This window comes from Ammospiza nelsoni, chromosome 17, assembly GCF_027579445.1.
Source record: "Ammospiza nelsoni isolate bAmmNel1 chromosome 17, bAmmNel1.pri, whole genome shotgun sequence".
Taxonomy (NCBI): domain Eukaryota; kingdom Metazoa; phylum Chordata; class Aves; order Passeriformes; family Passerellidae; genus Ammospiza; species Ammospiza nelsoni.
The window spans coordinates 11,962,804-11,988,834 of record NC_080649.1 but is presented as its reverse complement, the minus strand read 5'-3'; the positions used below and the strand labels follow the sequence as shown (position 1 = coordinate 11,988,834).

Genomic DNA, 26,031 nt, shown 5'->3' with positions numbered 1-26,031 from the left:
CTGAGTTTTGTGGTTGTAGTCTCATTCATATTTGAATAGCAGAGTGAATATCTATAGAATGGATGGGGCCATTAGATGAAAATGTAAATTGTTTTTTATGGCTTGATGTTTGATGATGTATTGTCTTTAGAAAAGCCTTTCTTTTTACAACCTCGTGTTATCACCTCCTATCATCAACATGCATTTGGAGAAATCTGCCTTTTCTCAGTCACAGATCAGAAGAATTCCAGTCATCAAATTACTTTGATGAATTTAAGCTACTTTTGCTCACAAGTGGGCTCAGATGCTTCCCTGCTGAGAGTCAAACACATTTTCAAGCCCCTTATAAATAGCATTTTCACTGACTGGGTTTCAGCAGCTTGGCACTGAGGCACAAAGGAAGGTTGACCTACAAACTGTAAGTCATTAAAACCTCTACCCCTCCTGGCTACTATCTTCCTTACTTTTGGGACTGTTTAATAGCATTTAATGCTTCCTGATGGGACAACCCTTTTCATAAAGTTCTTTTTATGAAGTCCATTCTTCAGTTGTGTTCTAATGCTGCCACTTCTGCTGGTTATTTTGGGGTAAGGATATTAAAAAGTTGGTAGCAAAATAAATTCTGTGGTTATTACATATTCCTACCCATCTAATTTCTCAGCTGGGCTGAAGGAACATTATGGGTTTTTTTCTGAACACAAATCCAGGGCAACAAAACCTGTTGATTCCTTTACCTCCAATCTCAATGTCTAATATTACTACATGACAATAGAAAGTGTGTTTTCAGATACTCTGATTTTTAGATGAACCCAAATCAATTTTTGGGATTGATATCAATCTGTTATTAATAAACTCAACTGTTAGACCTCACTTGATTCTAAGTGCAGTGCCACTCTTAGTCCCAGGTTTAGTTTCCGTCATGTCTGATCCTCTTCCTGACAGAGCTGCACCTCACTGCTCTGCCTTCCACTAATTGCTTCTGTAGGTTTTTCGTGCTCTGCTTTACTTTAGACATTTCATTAAGAGAGCAATGTAAGGCAAGCATAGTGAAACAATTACATTACTTCAGGCTTCTCATTCAAACTCATCCTTTCAATTGCAGATACTTTGAAAATTATAAAGAAACCATCACTCTCTTTTCTTAGCATCTCCTATGACTGCTGAGCCTTCCTTGCAGGTTTTGGATTTGGTAAACTCTTATGGACTAAATGACTTTCCCTGCTATCTCTGTTTTCTTCCTTTTTCTGTTTTGTTTAGAGAAAGCCTTCTTTCTCATTAAAATATAATAATAATAATAATAATAATAATAATAATAATAATAATAAAAATTTTTAAAGTTATTTTTGACTCATTTGTTGGTGGGGCACCTCTGCTTTTCCAGTGGCATTTATTTGTGGAAAGTATTCACTGTCAAAGATTTGAGATCAGTGACCCTCCTTGTAATTCTTTCCAAGGTGTGACTGCCATGAAGAATAAAGAGAATTTAGAATTAATGCTCAATTGTTGCAAAATATGTATCTGGATACGTCTGTGTGAAAGCTGGGCTGAATGGCACAATTCAAAGGAAAAAATGCTCAAAAACCACATTGGGGGTTCTTTCACAGAGGCATTTCCTGGGTGTCTCCCCACAATTTCAGTCGGTTTTAATTATTGCTTAGGACCCTAAAAGAACAAATGCTGTAAATATTGCCTAACATAGATGTTCATTACAAAGAATTAATTACTGGAACAGAACTCTGGGCAGGACTTCCAGACCATGTCTTGCAAGCCCACAGTGGTGTTACATATCTTACATTGCTGGAGCTTAGGCTGGTTTTGAGTTAGCTGGATTTTCTCTATCACTTCTGTTCTTCTTGTGAAAGTGTGTTTTCTATCAATAGTTAGAAAACTACAGATGCAGGTGAAGAAGTTTTAAGGTTGTCTGGTTTTTTTTGTTTGTTTGTTTTGTTTTGTAATTGCCACTTAGCTCAGTAAAATGTCTCTTGATTTTGGCAATTTAGGAGTCTCTCTAAAGGCTAGACTTTATCATTTAACATGTCCATCATTTCAGTTAGCAGTTTTGCCTGGACATTCTCTCAAATCCATTTCCACCTATTTACTTAAGCAAACTCTTCTGAGCACTGCTGTGTTGGGTTCATTCTTTTTTTATTTAGTTAGTTGCATTTTCCTTTCTAAGACACAAATTAGCAATAAATTTATTGGAGAACTTACTTCTAGCAATGCCTCTTAGTTGGAAAGGAGTGATTTTTTCCTAAGGCAGGCAGCTGAACATTAATTTTACACAATGATAACTGCCCTGGATTAGATTGGTTCTCCATCCAGGCCAATACCTGTAACTGCAAAAGAACAAAACCCAGATGAAGAAAGTAAAGCAAACTTGTTAGACTGGAAGGAGTCGAGTAGGTAGTGTAGTCTGTCGCTCTTTGAACATTATGTAAAACTGTATTTTGCATTTTCCTTTCTGGTATTAGTTTTTATACAAGGCTGTATATTTGGAAAGGGAAAGGACAGAAGTTACATGGTTTCAGCAGTAGGTCATAACTCTGTCACTACTCTATTTACACTGGTCAATAGTCTTGTTGAATATGCAAAAATACTTAGAGCATCCAAATTTCACATACATGATGTATATGTTGTTCTTCCTTAAAAGAAATGTTTTCTAGTACAATTCCTTTAAGCCTTCTTAAATGCAGTTGCTTGCAAAGTTATCAACAGAATATTAAGTTCTTCACCTTCATCTTTTTGATTTATAAATTCCTTTTATATTCCTTATAACATATGGTATTTGCACTTTCTAATATATACCTAATTTATTTGCATTGCCATAAGGTTGGTTTATGTTGTATCACAGGCATGTAAATCTTTGCAGAATTACTGTGTAACCTTTTTGTCAGAAAGAAGGACCTAGCAAAGTCCCAAAGCCACAGCAGTAAGGCAGTAATAGAGAAATCACCATAATTACAGTATTTACCTTCACAAGACCTAAAGTTGTGAAATTTTCATTTTCTTTTTTCAAATTCAACTTTTAAAATTTGATGCTAAATGAGGATTGAAATCAATTAATATTTCAGATTTGAAAATTTTTGTACAGCAGTATTTCCATTTGTTTGCTTTATATTAGGGCTTTGCTAAGCAATATTTGTTTCATTTCATTATTTACATAACTGAAAAAAAAATAAATTAAACACAGTGAAGTACATTTGATGCAACCTGATGCCAACAGAGCTGGATTTGATTTTAACTTGTCTCACTGATGAATTCATTCAAGAAATGCCTGTTCTTACATTGACACACAATATATGTACGAAGGAGAAATGAAGTAATGAAGCACTGCTTAAAAAACTGCCAGAGAAAGCAAAGTGTGAAGTTTTGTTTTTTGTTTTGGAATTTTATTATTCTTTTTTCAATTAGAAAGTTATCAAGAGGGAAGTTATACAAAAGAAAAGCCTCTAATACTGTATTACTGTTCAATTTCTGATTAAAATATTTAAAGTGTCACATGGAATGGTAATTAATGTTCACAGATTCAATGAAAATATAAAAATGTCTGAATTAATTTCTTTGTTATATGGTTAAATTATTTCTATTTCATCTGAACACTATATGGATTCAGAGGTGTTCTGATATACAACTCTTGCCTTTGAAGAACTGAAAGGTACTGTTATGTACATGGTGCAGCCGCCAAAAAAATGAGACAAGAGATGAAAAACTCTTTGAGTTATTACACAGTTAAGAGCTGGTTAATAATCCAGCTCTTGAACAACAGCAAAGCTCTGCTCAGTTGGCAAAATCACTGTATAATTTAGATGAATTGAGGTCACCTGAGTCTCTAATGTCTCACCCCTACTCAAAACAGGGCTGAATTTAGAAGACAGATCCAATAATGTGATGCAAATATCTCTGACATTAAAAATTTGAGCCTGAACTTGGACCTCGGGAGTCTCCTGGTAGTAGTGTTGGCTGAACCAGTCAACACTCCTTTCATTAGTGTCCTCTGAGAAACTCAGGGCCTTAAATGGCACTGCCCTCCAAATTCCCAGTTTGCTGCCTGCTCTTTGCAGGCAGAGATTTGTGTGAAAGGACGAGCTAAAACACTTTGGCAACTCCCTCGTCCAGCTATGGGAAAGCTTTTACACCATCACGACTCCAGAATTGTCACAGACATCTTTTATCAAAAATCCTTTCCTTAGGATTTTTCCTCCTGAGAAGCTGAGAGGTCTCAAAACCAAAATGTAAACAATGATTATCTGCTGCTGTGTAATGCAACAGGTGGATCTTTGATTGGTCTCATGTGGTTGTTTCTAATTAATAGCCAATCACAGTCAGCTGGCTCAGACTCTCTGTCTGAGATAGAAGCTTTTGTTATCATTCTTTCTTTTTCTATTCTTAGCCAGCCTTCTGATGAAATCCTTTCTTCTATTCTTTTAGTATAGTTTTAATATAATATATAACATAAAATAATAAATCAAGCCTTCTGAAACATGGAGTCAGATCCTCGTCTCTTCCCTCATCCTCGGACCCCTGTGAACACAGTCACACAGAATTGCTCCAGAATGTGGCACTGCCATCCAAATTCCCAGTTTACTGCTCTTTGCAGGCAGAGATTTGTGTGAAAAGACTAGCTAAAAGACTTTGGCCACCCCCTTGTCCAGCTACAGGCGAGCCTTTACACCATCACAATTCTAGAATTGCTCTTCTCACTAATCCCTGTTGTTGTTTTTGTTTCCCTCTGCAGTGCCAGGATTTCCCTACCCTGCTGCGACCGCAGCCGCCGCGTACAGAGGTGCCCACCTACGAGGCCGGGGTCGCACGGTGTACAACACGTTCCGAGCAGCAGCTCCCCCTCCTCCCATCCCAGCCTACGGCGGGTAAGGAGCTCTGAAATTCTGAAATTCTCCCGCTCACCTCTGGCTCAGCATGGATCCAGGAGCCTGGGCACCGTTCCCAGCCCTGCTGCACGCGGGTCGTGCCTGCCCGGCACCGGCGCCTCGCACAGCAAGGCTTGAAAAATGACTGTAATTTGTACTGCCATGCTTGGTGGCCTTAAGCATTTCAGATGTCACATATTGTTATGTAAATGCTCCCGCAAACGGAACGCTCCGGAACGGGGAGATTGTTTCGGCTAAAGGTATATTTTTTGATGATTGCAAACATCTGGTTATTAAGGAGGTTGGATCGAGTTAACTTCTTTTTTCCTTCAAATGGCCTGCTGGAAGTTGTCTCTGCACCTGAAGGCTTAGTGCTGGATTTTTTTTTTTAAATATATATTTTTTTATTGCAGTTTGCTTCGTTTTTCTAGTTGCCATCTTTGCCATGATAGAAATCTGGGGTGCTCCTCGCAGGGCCATGGCTTTTGTATACTTTTGCTTAAATAATGCCTTAAGGTTTTGCTGTCAGTGACCTGCATTTACTAAAAGCAAATAGTAAACTAAGGAAACAAGGAGAGGAATTTATAGCATTAATTTCTAGTAATTCTATAATCTTTTTTATTTCAGCAGATAGTTTGGGTTTTATGTATATTTTTGGGGGAAAGAAAGAATAAACAGTTTTTCCTGTCGCTCTGTAAAAGCTGACACAGAAAGGCTTTGTATGCTGCATGAAACACAAAAACCCTAATAACATTAGCAAAAGATGTTCAGCTGTCAAGAAATTAGGAAATCTGTAAAATCAGAAAACTTAGCGGATCCTAGGCTGGAGTAGTATTTTGTCATAAAAACTTGATGTGCCACTACCTCTTTGTAGAGCTGTTGGATCTTTCTGGGATGGGGTCAGGAAGGGTTGGCACAGGCAGTGAGAGAAGGTGATCCCTCTCTCTGTCTCTGTTTCTCTCCCTGCCCCCACTGAAATCCTGTTCAGCAGCTCCTTGGCTCCCACTGGTGATATCCCCTTGTGCAGAAGCTGCCCACACAATCCCTGTCCCCTTGCTCCATTCCAGTAGGTGATGGGTGCCCTGCACCAGTTCCCACAATTTCCCAGTAAACCTTGCTTCTATTAAGCCAAAAGGAGCATCTTTTTCCTGACAAATTTGCTAATCTCATCAGTCAGCCTTTGGCCTGAGTTTTCAGGGATTTATTTATATAGGCAGTTTGACCATGCTGTCACATTGGGCAGTTATTATCTCAAAGAAATGAGACATTCTAAAAACTAATGTAAAAATCATGCCACATAATCAGGTTATTTTGTAAAAGTGTATTCTGTTGGTTTATTTGAGTGTTTTGTGTAGTTTATTAAGAAAAACAGTATTACCACTACTGAAGGAATACACTTTTCTGAAGTTTGCCTGAATTACCTTTGGGCAAGGATGGTGTCCTTCCAAAGTTATTCTTCTGCTGCCATACTCTCCGTCAGTGCAGGCGTTTGCACATGGCAAAGATGTAAACAAGTTAGAATGCCCTGCATTCAGATTTTCAATCATAATTCCTCAGCTACCAAATGGATTCAGCACCTAAAGAAAGTGGACTCTCCAACTCTACCTTGTTTAAAAGCAAGTTCTTAAATTTGAACATAGAGTGCAATATATAGTGAGATAATGATGTCATCAGTTTCATGATGACATCACACTTTAGTTAAATACAAAGTCATAAAGGTATATACAAAAATGATTACCAGCTGTGTGTGATAGTTTTTGAATTGGACAGTACTTTTTGGTTAGTATTTGCAAAATGAGTAAATACTTTCTGCTGAGTAAGTAACTTAAATTTGCCTTAATTTAAGAGGCCACATGTGGGTGCTCTATGTGTATATGTGTGTGGTGGTATACACATTATTATAATTAGTTCAGTGACTCAGCAGCATGAATTCCATTTCCAAGAGTAGCACATGTGTATCCCCATGTAATTGTACTGCTTATTGCCAGCACCTTTAGCAGTAAGTTAGATGTGTGAGCACAGAGAACTCTGTTGCAGGTCATTGCAAAGGTTCTGCAGAGGGAGCCCTGCCTTGTCACAGGTCCCATCTTCTTGCTCTGATGGTTTTCAGTTGTCTGTCAGGAACCCTTGCTAATCTAGGGATCACCTTGCCACCAAACATAATTTGACACTGCAAAAGGTTTCAATTACTAAGCCCTGTCTTAATCATGTAGGTCTTGGTTCAGATATTTAAATTTTTCCGTCTACCTGTGCTTCCCAATAAGGCCCTGCTTTCTGAATTGCCCATTTTGTAATTCATACAGATATTATATATATATATATATAATTATACATAATTTCTGCACTGAATTACAACATGCTGTAATTCAGTACAGAAATTATACATATCTCTGTTGCCCTGATCCACAGCTGGGGTAATAAAGCTTTGTTTTCCCATAATTTCTTTGGCCTGGCATATTAGATCTCATGTTGGTATCTTCACTGGTACAAGAGTGTAACATGGAATTGCTGAGTGATTCTTTGTTCTCTGCTCACCTATTCTATCCCATGACCCATCAAAGAAGCAATAAGGAATTTCCGTCAGAAAAAAATCTTGGATCAATGAATATAATTTATGAGAATGTGGGTTTTGGTCACAACGTGAATAGAAGTCAAGGAAAATTATTAAGATAGTAAAGACATCACAGAGAATGAATCAGCTTAGGAAAGGAAGCAAATAACTTGGAATATCATTTGTTGATAAGAAAAATAGAGTAAGTTTTGAATGCTGTTATGCAATCAATTTAGTAGCAATTTATTATTTTTCACTCAAGGAAGGCACCCAGCCTTACAGCCAAGTAAACAGTTTTATACTTAAGTATTTTCAGTCATTAAATAAAAAACACATTTTCTATAATGAAAGCTATAATTTTAATAATAAATTTGCATTAAAATCCATCAATGTTTAATTAGAAAATATTTCAAGAAAGAACCTACGTGTAGTTGCAAAATATAAAGCTGAACATTGCAATTACCTCCTTTAATTTTCTTTTATTTCATTAACCTTAGTCCTTGATCTGCCTCTAGGTCTGTGGCAGGATGAGTTATGATGGTTCCTGTTGAAAGGTGTCTTCTGCTGTGCCTCCCACTTACTGGGGAGAAGCAGCCAGGCTTTGCTGGAACCCAGGGAAATTTCTGGGTATAACCATATTTAAGGCCATTATTTTCTTATAAATCAAAGATTAACACGTGTGCTTTAAAATGTGTAATTTAAAAATGGAATTTCTGTTCATGAGATACATGGAACTACCCCAGTAATTAATGGATCCTTCACTTTTGAGCGAGACATTTCACAATTCCTTGAGATAGCACCTTGTTTATTAGCTCACAGAAAGTACTTCACTTTTAGCATCTGTGGCATCACCTCTAATGCCTTGAAATATGAGAATGTGCAGTTTACTTACAAGTACATATAATTAATGTAAGTATCATAAACCCCCCTGACACTGAAATGGGGAGTAAAGCTTGGTTTGTGTGAGAATACTGAAACTAAAATTTAGAGTTTGGAAATCTGCACTGCATAGGGAGCTTAACCTCAAAATGGTGCAGCAAGAGATGGAAACAAGAGATCTGAGATCTTTAATTTGTTGTCAAGAAAACCCAGAGTCATGGTATATCTGGTAGTAGAGCACTAGTAGATAGCAGGAGTAGTGAAACTGCTGAGGAGCCTTTCTGCTTCATCATCCTTTGCTTTAAATTCTCACAAGTTTAGTGTGGGGTGACTTTGTCTTCACATTCCCTCTCTGCTCCTTTCAGCTCTGATGGAGCTAACAGAGAATTAGCTTGCAGTCTGTATCTCCTCCTCTGCTGTCTTTCCTGGGAAAGCAGGGAAGAGCAATATGCTTTTTTATCTTTGAAAAGTTAAAAAAAACCCCAAAAAACAAACCCAACCCTAAATAGAATTGCGAATTTGTGGGGAGTGTGGAGGAGAAATAACAGAGGCTATTCAGAAACTGTTCCTCTTGTTAAAATAAACATTCTCAAGTGCTACTTGCTCACTGATTCAAAATGAAAATACAGCTTCATTTTCTTACTCTGCATTCTAAATTTAAGAACATTAGTATGAGTTACTACATCTACTCAGGTTGCTACGGGTTTTTCCCACTCTATTTCCTTGGGCTCACATAAACTTCCTCTTACTTTGGACTCTGCATATGTGCGATTGTTGGAACAAAAAATGGGTTTTGCCAGCATATATTGATTCATGTCTGCAGCTTTGTTCTCTGCAGCAATGCCCTCAGTCAATATCACAGAGCAGAAAATGTAACTTTTCCATGGCAGAAACTGGAAAGGCAAGAAACTGGAATTAGAGAACATTCTAAAGAGTCGAAACTGCCTCTTACAAGAGTTTTAGTTTGATGTTTAGAGTACTTAAAGCTCTGTTATTAGAGTGTGGAAAAGAGTTGCTTTAGTTCTGTCTTTGGTTTAAGTGAGGCTGGTTTATTATACCAAAGGACTTTGGTTTGATAATGCTGTAGCTGCATCTCTTCTCTCATTTATCTCATGGAGGCCCCAGATAAAGGGTTAACATTAAAGGTGATTTCCAGACCAGGAGCTGGTTAGTGCAGGACATGGAGGGTGACCCTCCCAGCAACCAGAAAACAGAGAATTGCTGTTCCTCAGCTGCTTTTGTATAGCTGGAGAGGCAGTGGTGAGCTGTGAGCGTTGCTGTGCCCAGGAAGGAGATCAGGGATGTGCTGCCCTTTTTTTCCTTGAATCCACACCCAGGCTGGGTGTGCTGCCCTGGGCAGGATGTGTGGGGTGAGGACCATGGATCCTCAGCTGCTGGGAAGTTTCTCAGCTAAGCTTTGTGCAATCCAGGGCTGTCTTTTCATGTCATTGATAGATTATTCAACTCAATCCTTTTGAAAGATGAGGCCAGAAAAATTATAATGAAGACAGATGTAGTTCTCCCAGGATGTTGTAAAGGTGGAGTCTAAACTACTAGAGAGTTCGTGTTAATATAGGTACAAAAAGTGATAATAAGACATGCAGAGCTCCTTAAATAAAGGGACTAAACCCATGAAAGTCAGATGTATAATATCTGATGACAAAAGAGTTCCCTATTTAGATAAAGATAATTTCAGAAAATTATTGCCACGTATGTTGATATTTAGATGCACATTTTCCTATTAAATCAAGATTTCTCTCACTTCTCTGAGTTTTCCTTAGCACAATAAAATAATAGAATACGACTGAACAAATCCCCCAAATTTGTTCTTTTTAACTCCTTCAGGAAGCACATTAACACTATTCCTTGGGTGAAGTAACTCAGATTTCAGTAATGTGGCTCTTTAAAAACCCTGTGTTGTTTTACAAGGAGCAATTGACTTACCTGCTTACCAGGATAATTTTTTTTAATATAAAGTGTAAAAGGAGCTGTTGTAAGATGGGTCCCTGTGTGATACCTTCAGTCTCTTCCCATGCTCAAGACACCCCCTTTGTTTTCTGCCTAGAGACTCAGAGAAAGAAAAAGGAGTGAAAAGCAGAGCAAATTAAACAAAATTAATAATAATAATTAAAAAAAAAACGTTAGAAATTTATATACTAAAGGAAGGAAAAGCAAAACAGTTTTTGGTGGCTTACACTTTGTACTTCTGATGAAAGCAGCTGTTAGAAAATACATTTGACTCTAGTAGCAAGATTCGATCAGGAATCAAAAAATTACACAGACTCTAAATAGAGGAGATATTCTCTGAAAACTCTATGAAAGTGTGAAGAATTACTTTTCCTCAAACTTCAGGAGAAGCAGAAGGGTTTTTATTAAATATCACTGTCATAATGCAAGATCACAGAGAGGAAATAAGATAAAATCAGCTGATTTTTTTTTTTGTAGTGAAAGTCCTGCTTGGGACTGTTATACTCATTTGCCTGATTCTGTCACTTCATCTTAATATTGGCCATGCCTAATGATGGAGTTATGCATATATGTCTCATTTTAGTGATGGGTACATTTTTCAGCATAGTGTTTATGAAGTGGTTTCATTTAGAACCCAAAATAAGCTTGTCTGTACATGACTGGAAGGAAGACTGGGGTGGATGAATGACCCTGTCCAAGATTACAACCAGCTTCACTTAGGAATGAAAAATTTATCAGCCCCTTTTCATCTTTGCTGTGTATCCACAGATCACCAAGAAGAGAAAGAAAAAAGTTTCCTTTTCTGACAGATATGATCTCAGAAGCATTATTTTCTGAATAGCAACGTTTAATAGCAGTGGAGAGTGGGATGTTTGAATGTGCAGGGGTGGGTTTGTCTCAGCTGCCAGAACCTCACCCTGTTGTGCTCTCCTTCCTCCTCTCAACAGCAGAGGGGAGAAAGGATGTAGGGGGATAGAATATAAGAAAATAAAGCTAGTGTAGAAAGGAATCTCACCCCTAAGGAGCTGCAGCTGGGCCAATTAGCAAAGATCAGGAACAGGCCTGACTTTACCAGGCCACAGCTGTAAGCAATGAGCAGCAGATGCTATAAAAGAGTGGGGTGGCTGGGTGGGAAGGGAACTGGAGTCAGTGGCTGCTTTGGGAAGGGGAAAGAGTCAGTGCTGTGATGAGCTGTCCGTGAGAAACACCAAGAAGGTATGGAACTGTTGTGATAAGGAGACAACCTTATCACAGGAACCCCTGCAATAGGATGACAACAAAAGGAGGATGGAAAAGCTCCTGGGTTGAGATAAAGACAGGGACATTTCTTGTCAATTGCCATCATGGGCAAAACAGACTTGACTTGGAAAATGAATTTAATTTGCTATAGAAATGCAGTTAGATCATTACAAACAGAGGTAGGACCTAAACCACCTTCCCTCAGCTTGTTCCCCATCTCCAGCAGGAGGGCCACAGGGATGTGAGCACCCAAGGGCTGGGGCTGTGGGGTCTCAGTAAACTCAGTATTTTTTGTGTGTCATCTCATCCAAGTCCCTCATGCTGTCCATGGTTGTGTGCTCCTACCTGACAGTCGTGTGGAATGCTTTATTCCTTATGTGCAAACAGGTGAAGTAAAACACGGAGTGTTTTAAAATAATCAGTGTACCCTAACCAAAATAAAGGTGTGCTGCAGTGTAACAAACTCTCTGAAAGCTGCCAGTGTAGACCAGGTTTTGCATATTTTGCTCTGCAGACATAATAAATAGAAAAATATATGAGTAAAGGTCTGACCCTATTGAAACAAATGGCACACACTCTGATTTAAGTGGAGCTGAGTTTTCACCTGGTATTATTCCATAGCAAACTTTTATCATCGGTGTGGTTTTATACATGTCCTTGTGTGCATGTATGCATATTTATGATTTTCTCAAGTGATTCAAACTTACACCCATACCAGCTCAGCCCTGTGGGGTTTGGTCATTGACTTCAATAGGTCAATTATATTTCTGACATCAACATTCTTGTTGGAATTGCAAAATGGCTTAGGTTAGCAACTTGGTAATAACTATTATTCCTAGATAATAGTATTCCTAAATTGAAAATATTGTTGCAAAAAAAAAAATCCCTATTATTTTAATAACTCACTTATTTATCCCCTGAAAGAGCTTGGGTTGATTCTGATATGGGAAATACATATTTCAAGTTGCAGAATTGCCAAATGGATGTAAAATTGCAGGAATGACCTAATGGGTGTAATTGTTAGGCCACTGTTACGCAGTTGGAGTTTTATTCAGTATAATCATTTAAGCTGTCTCTGTCATACTGTGTCTTTTATCCTGGAGGGTTTAGAATTTTCCCCTGTTTACACTGATGATTGATCTGAGCTGAAATGTGACCATTTCTGGGTGAGCTGGTAACAGCAATGTTACCACATTTTTTTGAGAGAAGCAGTAGTAATGTATCCAACCAACCAAAACAGGGGAGCTCAGAAAGTCTGGCATGCTTACCAAAGCTGTAAAATGCTCAAGTAGGAAAAGTTATAATTATTTTTTTTTCCCCAAAAGCATAGCACCCTGAAATTCTCAATAGATCAGTTGTCATTATTGGTAATGTGCATTGAACTAACCATGCAGTACCTGTGGGTTCTCTGACCTCTGTGTAGACTGGATATTGAGATTTGACCCAGTGGGTAGAACACCACCAGTGTAATTATTTCACCCCCTCCTCTCACCATTTCAGCTTAGGCTATGTTTTGTTTGCCATCTAAGCAATGAGAAGCAACCCTTTATTTCAGAGGGTTAGCAGACCTGCAGGATGAGAAGGCAGTGCTTCAAGAGTTACGTTTTTGCAAGGGTTTTTAAACTGGTTGTAGGATTGGCCCACTGAAAATTTTATAGCAAAGAAAAAACGCTGTCAATATGTGGCTTCTTAAAACTAAAAACAGGAGAAGAAAAAAAGCCCCCAGACTTTATAAAAAGTCTTTCAATCCTGCCATGCTTTACCATTGATCAAGCATTTGGCATACTTGATAAGATGATGTATTTGGTACAGGTTCACTTCTGATAATTACTACCAACCTCCTTAACCAATGTGAAGAGTGCCTTCCTACCCCCTTCCCTCTGTTCTTGCGAGAGACTAACCTCAGCTGTGCAGGGGTTGGTGGCATTTGCATGTGGAAATGCACTAATATGGATGTTTTTCTTTGTGTGTGCACCCTTGCAGTGTTGTATACCAGGATGGATTTTATGGTGCAGACATTTATGTAAGTATTCATTGATGTGCATGCTGTCCTTGTACATTACCAGAGTCATTCTTTTTACAAGTTTGCTGCCTAGCTTGACTCTGTTTTGTCTATTTACCATCCCTTGCCTGTCAGAAAGAATTGAGAAGAATATCTCTCACATTGGAAGACCTTTCTGTTCATTACATCTATCATTGTTCAGTGGAGCTGAATTAACTCTTCAATCAAATGCTGAATGAATGCAAAAAGATGTGAAAAATGTGTGTGTGTGTGTAGGGGCGTCTCCCTTTGTAATTGAAGTTCAAAGTAAAAAGAAAGCAAAGCACAAACATTCTTTTGCAAATCCCCAAAAGCTCTTAAAATAAATCAAGGCAAGCTGATTATTATTAATACTTGATGTATGAAAGTACTTCATGGAGAGATCAGGTTTCCCAAATCCAGCCAACACTGGGCATATGTAGGTGCCATGGTGATAGTAGAGCTTAATGGCGTGTAAGTTTAGGATATGGCAATGTATTATCTTTAATCGGAGTAGACTGCCAAAAATTGCACTTTTAGATTCCACTCATTTCAGTTTAAAGGAAATGGGTAGAGACTGCTCCCAATGCAAGTGGATAATTTATTAGGAAAGATTCATAGTCCTGGATCCATCATTATCTATGCATCTAATTGTTCACCTATTTCATCTTAAATAATATGTTTGGTGGGATTTTTGCTATTTTTTCAAGTTTTCATACATTGTTTTTTCTTGGCAACTTTTTTATCTTGAATGTGTGCAAAGAGTCTCCATACGTCTGAGTATGCAGGAGGTTTCAGGGGGTTGAGGCCAAATTTCACTCTTCCAAAATTCTTATACCTGATATGTAGATGTAAAATATTTCACTGACAATAAGCAATATTTACTTTTGTTATTATTTTAATAAGGCAGTCTGATTCTAAGTTACAGGTATCATCTTTTTTTTTACCAGATAACTTTTGGTAACCTACTTGGTACTTTTTCAGTTGAGATAAAATGAGACAGATGAGTTGCAATTTGTATCAATATTAAAAATTAAATAGGCAATGCTAGGAAACATCCCTTGTGTTCATTATCAGCAATCTTCTAGAACTATTCCCAACGGAACAGATTTTTGTCAGTAAGTTTTATATAGAGAAGGAAAACAATTTGAATTTATGGATGAACTAGGTTTTGTTTTTCTGACAGAAGTGGAAAGGCTGATCCTTATCTGAAAATAATTTGTGCAATTTAAAAACATATTTAAAATAAATCAGTGAGGGTTAAAGTCCTTTCCCTATGTACTTATGTAGTCAGTGTTGTTATCAGTAAAATATTGTTTACAACACAAGAATCGCCCCCTGGCTGAAGTTTGCTGAAGCCAAGTAAGTGGCTCTGATCTCACTCAACCACGCTGCTGCCCAATTTTTGAGCTGTATTGGACACACTTTGCACTGTGGAATTTCTTCGGTTGTGGTTTCCAATTTTCACATTCCTTCAAACCATCAAGTGTTTGACATCCATTTTGCTCAGTGTACCAGCCCAGAAATCTGCAGGGCCACAAGATATCCTTCTTAGGAGGGCTCAGGGTGAGAGAATAGGTAGGAACTAAATGTTCCTCGAACAGTTTGTTGATTTGGAGCCCACTGCTGCTGAAAGCCAGGAATACCTCATTGGTGACTGACAATATTATTTTTAGTGGCCTCACACCTGTCACAGACCTCCATGTTTTGTTTCCAAATGGAGGGTGGTTTCAATGAGAAAGATGCTGAATAAATTACTGATTTCTAGTATAGCCACAGTTTTGTTGCCTGCAGTAGTTGTGTGCTTTAGGAAAAGGAATAACCACACTGGTTTTCACTCAGCTGCAGCCTTGCATTTCTGATTGCATATCTTAGTTCTGGTAATGCAACAGAGTGTTTATCTTTATAGGAGATGACAGAATTAAAACACTCTTCTGGAAATTTAGTTTCTTTTTAATATACAAATCTTTTTTATTTTATAAATAATTTTTCTTCACATTTGTGCCTTCTTGCATAAAAAGCATTTGCAGGGGAGGGAGAGAGAGATAGAAAGAAATGGCATAAATCAAATGAAACCTTAAAATTCACAGTGTATTAGTTCTTAGTGCAGCAGTATGCAGCAGACCAAGTTATTTATTAAATCCCAATTGTTTATGACATAGCTCCACTCAGCTTTTCATTTTAAGTGCAAAGCTGAAGCTTTGTGAAATGACAAACGCTCTGTGAAAAAAGGATAAAAAAACATTTAAACAATATAGGGTTTAATGGTAGATTGGAGGGAAAGGAGCCTTAGAAATACCACAGAAAGCAAAACAAGAGGCACACAATAGTGAAAAGCCAGATCAAAAATATGCATTAATGGGTACATCAGAGTGGGTTTCATCCTGCTCTGATCACACTGAGCAGCAATTGATGGACTCTGCTATTCTGTGCAGAACTTGGGATCAACAGAGCCTCTGGTGAGAGAAACCACAGATTTAGGGCAAGGGAGGGAGGGGAGACATGAAAACATTGGTTGGTCAAAAACTGCAGGCTGAACCAAGAACAGCAAATATCCAGAGCTGCTCAATACTAACCAGTGGAATAGAAAATATTAGGAATATAAAAATAGGTGGGAAGTACAGTCTAAAGTGAAAAATCAACAGCTATGATTCTAGATGTAATATAATATATTCTATATTTAATTCTATATGGAATGTAATAAGCCTTCTGAAATAGCTGAGCTATTGAATTCCCTTTTAAATGTGCCTTTGAGTAGGAAAAATAAAGGAGATTATTAGGAAGTAAGGAAGACCTTTTAAAATTAAGTATTGATTCACTAAGAGAAAAAGTCATTAAAAGAGAATTAAAGTTGCCTGCCAGCAAATATAGAAGTTCTTAGATGAAGATTGACACCTGTGAAAATAAGAAAATACACTCCACAAAATGAAGCAAAAAATAGTAACAGTCTCAGAAACAGGCAGTTAGAATAATAGCTCTGCTTTATCTTAAATCCGTTCCCTTTTTTTTATTACCATTGTCATAAAGAATGTTTTCAGAATATGTCAGTCATCAATCCATGCCTAAAATGTGGGAAGGCTCAGAAAATGAGAATTTTCCACACCCTGTCACCATCAGCTCCAGAAACCCCCAGTAATGGTTTAACCATGGCCATTGGTCAGTCTCACTGCTCACACCAAGGTTTTCTAAACTTCCCAGGATTCTGCACCTGTGATACTGCAGCTGGAGAGAATCCATGGGAAAATATACATGCATAGGTTTTAATTTTTTAATATTTTTTGAGCTGCTGGGCAAGATTAAGGCAGATTTTTATGGTCACGGGTATGGAATGAGACTATTTCCTAATAGCTGTTACCATCACCTTTAGCTCAAAGCCAGGATGCAGCTGGGATGGAAGATTTATTTGTTTCCCAAGGGAAAAGCAGAAGTAATTATCCAAGCAGCATTCCCCTGACCCCAGGTGGAGTCCCTGGAAGCCACCTGGTCCCCTGAAGGGCACTGTTCTGGGGTGAAAAACAAGGATTTGCTGATAGCCCTGAAGTTTGCTTTTAAGAACCAAGGATTTTTTGTGTTTGCCCGTGGAAGGATGTGCCATTCCATTCCCTGTGACTCACAGAAGCCGAGAAAGAGGAGAAATTAGTTTGCCAGGGGCAAAAGGGTCCCCAGGGAGGAGTGGGTTGTTCTTTGCACTGCTCTGTGTGCTGGAACACTCCATGATGGCTTTTTAAAAGTTTGGCTAGGTAGGGATGAAATGTCTTTTGATCTCATCTTTATTTGTGAAGTTAAAAGCACATTCACAAAGGTACCAGAGCAATGCTGGTGATTTATTTGGCTGGGATTAGTGCAGGTGGTGCCTGGATATTTTACCAAGAGATTTTTCTGAGGCAGCAGCTGCCTCTGGGAACACAAATATATAGAAATAACCAAAACCTTGCATACAGGTCAGGTCCACAGTTTGAGCCAGCACAAATTGGAGGTGGATTGTTTATTTATTTTTAATTCTTTCAGTCAAAGTTATACTCAGTGGGCACAACAAGCACTGTTTAAATCTCAATAGCATGTGAGTGGAGGAAAATGAACTGACACTTTCTATATTCTGCAGCTCTGAGTTTAATTCACATAATTTTTAATACCATTCTTCTATTTGTAGTTAATAAGGCAGGTCTAATTCTCAATACTAGAGAAGGTTTGGAACCTTGATTAATTTATGTTCACAAAATACTCTGAGAGATCCTTGAGTGAAAGGAAGTATAGGAAGTATAAATTGAGGAAAATTAACTCTCAAAATTCATATGAAATATTAAATATGTAGATAATAGGAAAAATATTCATCATTTAGAGTCACTTTGTGGTTCATTATATCTGAGAGCATGAGAAAAATGTGATAAGGCTATTTTTTGAGGAGGTGCACACATGTATATATGGTTTTGTAGTGTCTAGATTCTGTCTGGGTAAGCTTTTGTGGAAATGAGCCTTACTGCAGATACACACACTTCATTTAAAAATTCCGTTGTATTTAATTTTCTATTAATTTCCATTTTATCATATCTCATTCAACATGTGTGTGATTTCCTTCTAAAATTGATTAAGATTTCCCTATAAAAATCACCAATTGACCTCTGACAGCTCTCACTGCTCTTTTTCTGTTTGCCTGAGCCAGAGATGTAGAAAACATTGAGAGGGAAATTCTAATTGATTCCTCTGGGAGATTTGCCTTAATTCCTTCCTTACATCCTTCCTTTTTCATTGAAATCATTCAATTTCTGTTTCTTTATGGAGGAGTGTTGCAGGAGCCTGTGTGTGGCAATAAGTTACCACAGCTATGGGGTAACTTTCCACTGATGGAAAACCTCACCATGCTGGATGTAGGCTCATGTCAAATCATAGTGATACTCAAAGAAATAGGTGAGAAAATGGATTCTGTGTGAGCAAATGGCAAAAATAGTCCACCAGCTGCATTTTATTTTCCAGATTCAGTCACAAAATCATAGATAGTGATAGCATTGTTAATTTTTAAAACTACTTAAGCTGCTGTAACACTGTTTTATCATTATTCTGCAAGAAGCAAATATGGGGGAACAGATAAGGCAGTAAACATTTTTTCATTATGGTGTCTGAATTTATTATTTTCACAATAATAATCCAAAGTCAGGTACTTTCTGCCTGAATATAAATATAAGAAGAAAAAAAGAATTCTAAAAACATTTCTAATACTTAGGAACTGAAAATTGTTAATTTTAAAAATGTAATTATTGCATAGTTTTGTTCTGAGTATTTTATTTTGCAATATAGTCTAAGGCATGAGGATAATTATATAACATTACTCCAGAGATGTAGTGAAGATTACTGGTGTATTCTCCACCTAAAGTATCAGCCAAGTTCAAAATTAGCAAATAATTGTGAAATAGATCTTGTTGGAGAAGGTGAGTTCAGGGGTCTGAACTGGAATCCCACCCCAATTTCCAGGCGACAGTGTACCTCCAAGTATTTTCTTCCTGCAGTAATCAAAAATCACCTGAAATAATTGAAGTAAAACAATGAGACAACTTGGTACAACACCAAAACTGCAGAACACAAGCCCCATAAAAATAATTTACTTAAGCATATCTTAATGTGTAATTTATGGTAGTTTATTTTAAAATTATAAATTCATGACATGGGATGGTAGGGAATTTGGTTTTCCCTGATACCCAAATACATCCTGCTTTTTTAGTTCTCCAGAGAATGCAGGCAAATTCAATGCCTTAAATCTCATTTTGTTTGTATTGCTTTATACTCATTCTTGCCAGGGCTCCCATAAATGTCAGACTGATTGCTGAATCCAAAACATCTTAATAAAGTTCAGAGTCGAGCTTCATTGTTCAGCAGAAATTCTTTGAAAGCAAATCAAAATGTAAGCATAAAAGGAATGTAGTTCTTGTGTTTAGGGAGCAAGACAGGGTCTCTGATCACACAGTGACCAAATTTTGGTGATAAGTTAAATGCAGGAAAGGAAACCAGTCCTCACAGAGCCCAGCAGATTTCAGAGCAACTGCTGTAGGAATGCCTTGTTTCATTTTTCTCCTATTCTGAATTGCTCATGGTGGCCTGGTCTCAGTTCCATGCTGTGGTAGGGGCTGGTGTGTGTGGAGCTGGCTCTCACTTTTGAATCAGGGGTTTTAGGAGTGGACAGCAGGACAAAGAGTTGGACACCCTGGTGAACAGAACCATGTCAGACTTCAGATATGCTACCCAAGTCCAGACTGGATAATGAAATCAAGTTCAGTATCTTCATCATATCAGCACTCAGGGAAAAAAAAGAGGAAAAAAAAGGGGTTGGGAGAGGTGTCATGTTCCACAGAATCACTGAGTTGGAAGAGACCTTCAAGATTGAATCCAACCCAGCCCCAACACCCCAACTAAACCCTGGCACCCAGTGCCACTTCCAGGCCTTTTTTAAACACATCCAGCGATGGTGACCCCACCGCCTCCCTGGGCAGGCCATCCCAATGTTAGGCCTCAGAAACCAGGAGGGGAGAACAGGTAAATTTGTAACATCTCTCACCTGTCTCACTTTGACAGAGGCCGGCCCAAGTGTGCAGTTTGAATTTCTCTCAGGCTCAGTTTGTAACTAGTGACATTATTTGATAGCCAAAGGCCTGTGTGTACATACCTGCAGCAGTTGGGCCTGTTGTACATTTTTGACAGTGATAGCCTTCTGCTGGGTTATAAAAATGAAATTATCTGAATTGAGAAGGTGTTTTTGTCTCTGTGTGTGCACAGAGGAGCACAGGAGAGCATGAGGGCGTTTAGGAGATGCTCATTCTTGCCTGATCCCAGGGCCTGTGTGACACCATTGGAGCTGGCCAGGAGCAGGGAGGGGACATGTCCTCTTGTCTGTGTGAGCACTTGAAAAAAATCAGAAAGATTAATCTTCAAATAAGCTGACAATTCAAAGCCTGGAGCTTCTAATGAGCTGTCAGTGTATGTAAAACTTTTGTTTATTCTTAGGGTGATGTGGCATTGTCAGCTGAACAATTGATTTCCAAACCCAGCCTGCTTGAAATCTTCAAACCCACAAAGGTTTACATGGGTTAGGGATGAAAGCCATTCTGCCAAGCAAAGTGGTAGAAGGGGAAATAGCTTGTAAAAGTAGTTCAGATTGCTTTGCTGAAAAGAGCAAATTTTTATTTGCAAAATCAAACCAGAAGACCCACAAAAGTTACTGCAGTAAAATTGTTCTACTGTTACAGTGAAGGCTGGCACATCGTGGCCTATTCTTCCTGCTTCAGCACAATATCTGGGGTGAATGCAGCCTTCCAAAAAAAAAAGAAAAATTGAAAAGAACCAATTCATTAAGGCAAACACTTCAGCAAAGGAGTGAATTTTATTCAAAGCTGAGTGAGCTGATCCTGTCTTATTCAGCTCTTTGTTAGGGAAGGGTTGGGTGGGTCAGGCACCACAGCAGCCCCTGTCCCAGAAGGTGCTGGGGGGAGAATTCTAATTGGGACGTAAATCGTGTTTGTGTTATCAGCAGGGCTGGGCTGGGGCTGTTAATTGGCATGCTGAGATCATTTGGAAATGGTTGATATAACACCGTGGTCCATTGAACAGGAAGCTCTGCTGTTTTCACAGTTTGATAATCAATGCATCGCTGCACTCAATTCCTTTCCAATGTGTGTTTGTTTGTCCTGTTTGCTTAATTGAACAGCTGGAATTACTGTTACATACAACTGAATGTTAATTCATGGAAGAGAATTTTGCTTCTTCATTATAATTTTATGTTTAAATTGGAAACCTATGTAACATTAAGTGTTAATTGAGTGCACAAATTCATAGGTTTAATCAACCAGGCATGATAAATCATATTTTGTACAAAAAAAGAATTGATTATTAGCTGAGTTTGTCTTTTAAGTTTAGCACAGCTTTGTGAATATACATACACTTTGTTCATACGAAAAATTGCTGCTTAAAAACTTGGAGAAGAATCCAGTAACGTCCTATAAAAAAGTTCACACTGATCAATAGAGTTCATTGCTTTCTCCTGATCTCTGGGACAAAACTTAAAAAAATTTTGTGGTGCTCCATTTTGCTTCACGATTCGCCCAAAAAATTTTCCTTACCATTTCACTGCGGTATTCCCTATGCATTTAACCAAACTGCAGCATGACTGTACTCTTTCAATCGTTGTCAAATGTTGCAAAATGTGCTGGAAGGTGCCATGGCAATGCAGTTAGAGCGTGAGTTTGTGTTTCAGGGTGGTTATGCTGCCTACCGGTATGCCCAGCCTGCCACTGCCACTGCAGCTGCCTACAGTGACAGGTAAGAGCTCCTTTCCTGCTCACTAATATCGGACCAGTGGAAGTTGAAGTTGATTCTATAAATTTGCCTTGTTCAAGTCTCATAACTGTCTTGTTGCTCTGCAGATAATTGTGATCTCTAAAGCAGGCTGTTTTATTATAATCCATGAATAGCCATAAATTGAGAGACTTTAGGCCTTTAATTGAGAATCAGGCATGAGATGTGCACATTCCCAAGCTGTAGATCATCCAGTTAACGTCTGTGACCCTTGTACAATGCAGATAAATAAATGTACAGATTCATGATGGTCTGCTACAAAGGATCATTATTTGTCTTAGGAGTATTATTTCAGTTGATTTAGAGCCTTGAACCTATTGAGTGCCCTCAATTGTCATTGACATTGTTTTTGTCAGTGGAAATTGAGAATGAACTGTGTCTAAGCTTGAACTATCCAGTGAAAAATAGAAATTTTTTCCATTTGCTTTTTTCCCAGGCATTTGATTTTTTTTCAAGACTTGAAAAAAAAAAAAGAAAAAAATTTTTCTTTTGCTCTATATTTTCATCCTCAAAATGTAAGCCACATTTGGTGGAAACAATATCAGGGATGGATGATTATTAAAATCTGCACATTCAAAGACTTAACTTTTATAACTAACAGTAATGTCACATGTATTAGCGTGTCTTCTTGGAAGATGGATGTTGGAATCTCTTAGAAGTCAATTCGTAAATTGCTGTTGACTTCAGTAGATAGATGATTTTATAAAATTGCATAAAATTAAGTCTTTGCCATGTGTGGAAATGATTTTGTAATGAGAAGGAGGATATTCCTACATTTTCCTCATAAACTGGAGCCTTAAAATCTATTCTACCTTTAATATTTTTCAAGTTCTAGAGGAGTGTTCCCTTGTAAAGGGAGGGTGTATTTGGTGCCAGAGACACACAGATAATTTGCTTCATGATGGCAGTGAGAAGTAAGGTCACACTTCTCAATACCTGATACAAGAAAATTTTCACTTGGAATCATGGAAACAATTTCTCAAGCCTTATATACATTTTGAAAAAATTCTTTAAATGCTAAATTAGATAGTGTTACAAATGCTTCTGTTTCTTAAAGAAATCAAGAGATTAAGAAATTCTAGTGCACAATTTCTTCGATTGAAGCGCTGTTCATGGATTCTGTATTTTTAGAACCAAGTCCCATGGTATGAATGTTACAATGCTATGCATGCATATTTGCCTTTCAAGTGCTTATTCTGGGTAATGAAGATATATTTTTTTAAAGTTATGTGAATAAAGTAATTTGCATGTATGGCTGAGGCATGCTGTGTCAGACAGGTAAGCAAGCTACTTTTTATTGATTTTGGGTCAGTGATACCAACTAGATCTGTGCTGTGTGCACTTTGTTGGCAATGTTCTATTTCTACTTAGCGGAACCTGCACAGGTGAAATGCTCCTCAGTAGTTTCATTTCATTTCCACAAAGGTTTGTTAGCATGTTGCAGGTCTAGGGTTTTTATGTGAGCTTTTCTGTAATGCAAAACAACTCCTGCTTCTAAAAACTGACTAAACACAAAGGACAAAATTCTAAATAACCTCCTGTGGTGAGCCAGGTTTTGCCAGCTATCTCTCAGGTGTCCCTGGATCATTGAATAGGCTGTTTATTTCTATTAATTAAACCTATGCATTACACAGAGAAACTGAACAATATCAAGCTGAATTTTAAATGCTTTAATTATGAATTGATGTTACCTTCTCATAAAGCAGATGAAAGGCTGAAAGGTAAAATATCAGTTGGTCACATGTTCTGCTATGTGCAGAGTCAACATCACAAAGAGTTATGCTGCCAGAAAGGTAAAGGATTTGTTCAGGAAGATAGTGCTCTTAAATGCTGTAAAGAAAGCTGGAGAAGGCTTCAGTAGTAATGCAGTTGCTACAATCCTTAATTATTTTTTTGAAAAAAATTGTCTAATTTTCAGATACACTTTGTGTATAATTAGAATTGCAATAACCTGTCTTTGCTTGTATAATTTTAGATATCTTAAATGAATTTTATATCTTTTGGATTTTTTGAATTTATTTTTCTTTTTAAATGCGGTTAACCCTCATCTTCGATCTGCTTCCCCCAAATGATTATGGTTTCTTGTCTTAATTACAAATCTCATAACTGAATTTCTTTATGAGAGAATTCCCAAACTAGCATCAAGAACCAAACAAATAATCTGCTCAAACATTTCTTTGCATGTGGGAAACTATGTGCAAACCTGGATAGCTCTGATTATTCACAACTACAGTTTGTTTAATTGGATTAACTTTTTGCTCATTTTAAAATTAACTTAATTTAGCTACTTTTGTTAAATTATTAATGTTGAAGGTGCTGAAGCATACTTCAGTACCATTGCTTGTATCTGCTCTTCTTACTGTAATTATCATCTGCTCTCCTCTCACAACACTGAAGATTCCACATCTCCTTATACACTTATTTAGTGTTCATATGAGCCCCTATTAATTTAATGACACATGAACTGCACTTACTGCTTGTATAAAAAATGATGCCCAAAGAAATTGAGTACCACTGAAGCAGTGACAAATAATGGAAATACTACTTCATACTAATTTTAAAAATAAGGAAAGCTTTATTTTTCTTGTTCACCACTCATATCCATTATAAATTGCAGTGTTCCATATTTGAAAAGCTTCTTAATTCAGGAGATGGAAAGAGGAAATCTTTAGAGTGGAGACATGTTTTGGTAAATTAAAAATAAAGGTTAACAGAAAGATTTGGGACTGCAGAATCGATAGACCAAGTCAATTGATAATGACCAGTGTGAGAGGGCTCTGTTTGAGGAAATGCAATGGTATCCTTGCTTGTCACAGTTGGAAATGTTGCTGGAAATAGGCAAGGAACAGATATACAGGGGAGAATCAGGTGGCAAGGAAATACCATTAAACCAATCAATGCAAACCCCAAAGTATTTGTCAAGACAGATCATGTACTCCTAAACCCAATTTCACAACAGCGATAGGCCTGGCAGATCTCTCCAGTCACTTTTTAGGATCACAAAACAAAAACAACAAAGAAACAGGTACATTATGTTTTATTTATGAAGCAATAGAATCACTGGATACAAATTCTGATTTCAATTCCTATATTGTGTGATCTATCATATATTAAATTGCATGCACAGTTTTGAAGGTCTTTGCAGAAGTGGATCCAAAAAATTTATGTTTAACTTGCCAAGACTTAAAATATTTCTGATAAGTTTTCCAATTAGTATAAGTTCTAAAAGGGAACCTATTTGTCTAAATACATTCTTCATCAGTCGGAACTTGCCTGGCAAACTCTCTAAACTGAGCATATTTGGAAAAAATATAATTGTAAGGATGTGCAAAAGACACTAAATCAGATGTCAATAAAACGTTTGTACAGCTCTTACTCATCTTTCATGGAATATTAAAAAAATTAATTTAAATAAGTTGTTAGATTGCTGTCCAAGTCTGAAGTAAGAGAAACTAGCAAGGTCTTTCAGTTTTGTATTCCTGAGGTAGAAGGAGTCGGAGCATGGCAGTGGGGCGTATTGTCATTTTGTCATTGCATGTTCACTTGGTGTTGCTGGTATGTCTGTAATGCTGTACTGGATTTGACAGATCCATCACATAGCTCAGTGAATGGCTTGCTTGAATTAAGCCTATGGGCAGATTTATTCACATTGATTGGCTATTGGTTTTGTGTTTTATGATTTGATTCTTGCACCTTCGATGGGAGTAAGGGCAATGTTCCTTTTTTGGCGCGTACGAACGTTGGCAGCGGTGTTTGTGCAAAACGTGTCTGGGAGTGCAGGGAGCAGAGCCCTGGCAGGAGGGAGCAGCCCTGGCTGAGAGGCAGAGCCCCAGCCTGTGCTGCTTGCTGTCCCCAAGCAGGGCCAGGTGTGTTTATACATGGATGTGCTGTATCCATATATACACACACGTTCCCATCCATCACACACACTCGCACTCACGCACAGAGGTGCTCTGAGCACCATCCCCTTCTGAAACACCCAATTTCAACCTCACTCCAGACTATGGGGACATTCCCACTGACCTCTTTGTTGTCTGGATTAATTCCCTCATCACTGGAAGCTTTTTTTTTTTTTTTTAATAAAATAAGGCATATTCCAAAATATTTTGCACGTAACACTTTCTAGTAAAATATATGTTTTGTTTTATTGTTTTTTTTCTCCCACTATCAGTTTGTGTTATATGTTCTGT

The 26,031-nt window shown here is 37.8% G+C and overlaps 1 protein-coding gene across 13 annotated transcripts in view; it reads left to right on the top strand.

Moving 5' to 3' along the window:
* The window catches only part of RBFOX1 (RNA binding fox-1 homolog 1), a 1,162,992-nt gene that overhangs the window by 1,110,280 nt on the left and 26,681 nt on the right, over nt 1–26,031 (top strand). For all 13 annotated transcript variants that reach the window (XM_059484829.1, XM_059484819.1, XM_059484826.1 and 10 more), the window contains 3 exons: nt 4,715–4,847; nt 13,468–13,507; nt 21,741–21,805. In XM_059484829.1, the coding sequence (XP_059340812.1) occupies nt 4,715–4,847; nt 13,468–13,507; nt 21,741–21,805 (238 nt within the window). The remainder of the gene's footprint in view (nt 1–4,714; nt 4,848–13,467; nt 13,508–21,740; nt 21,806–26,031) is intronic.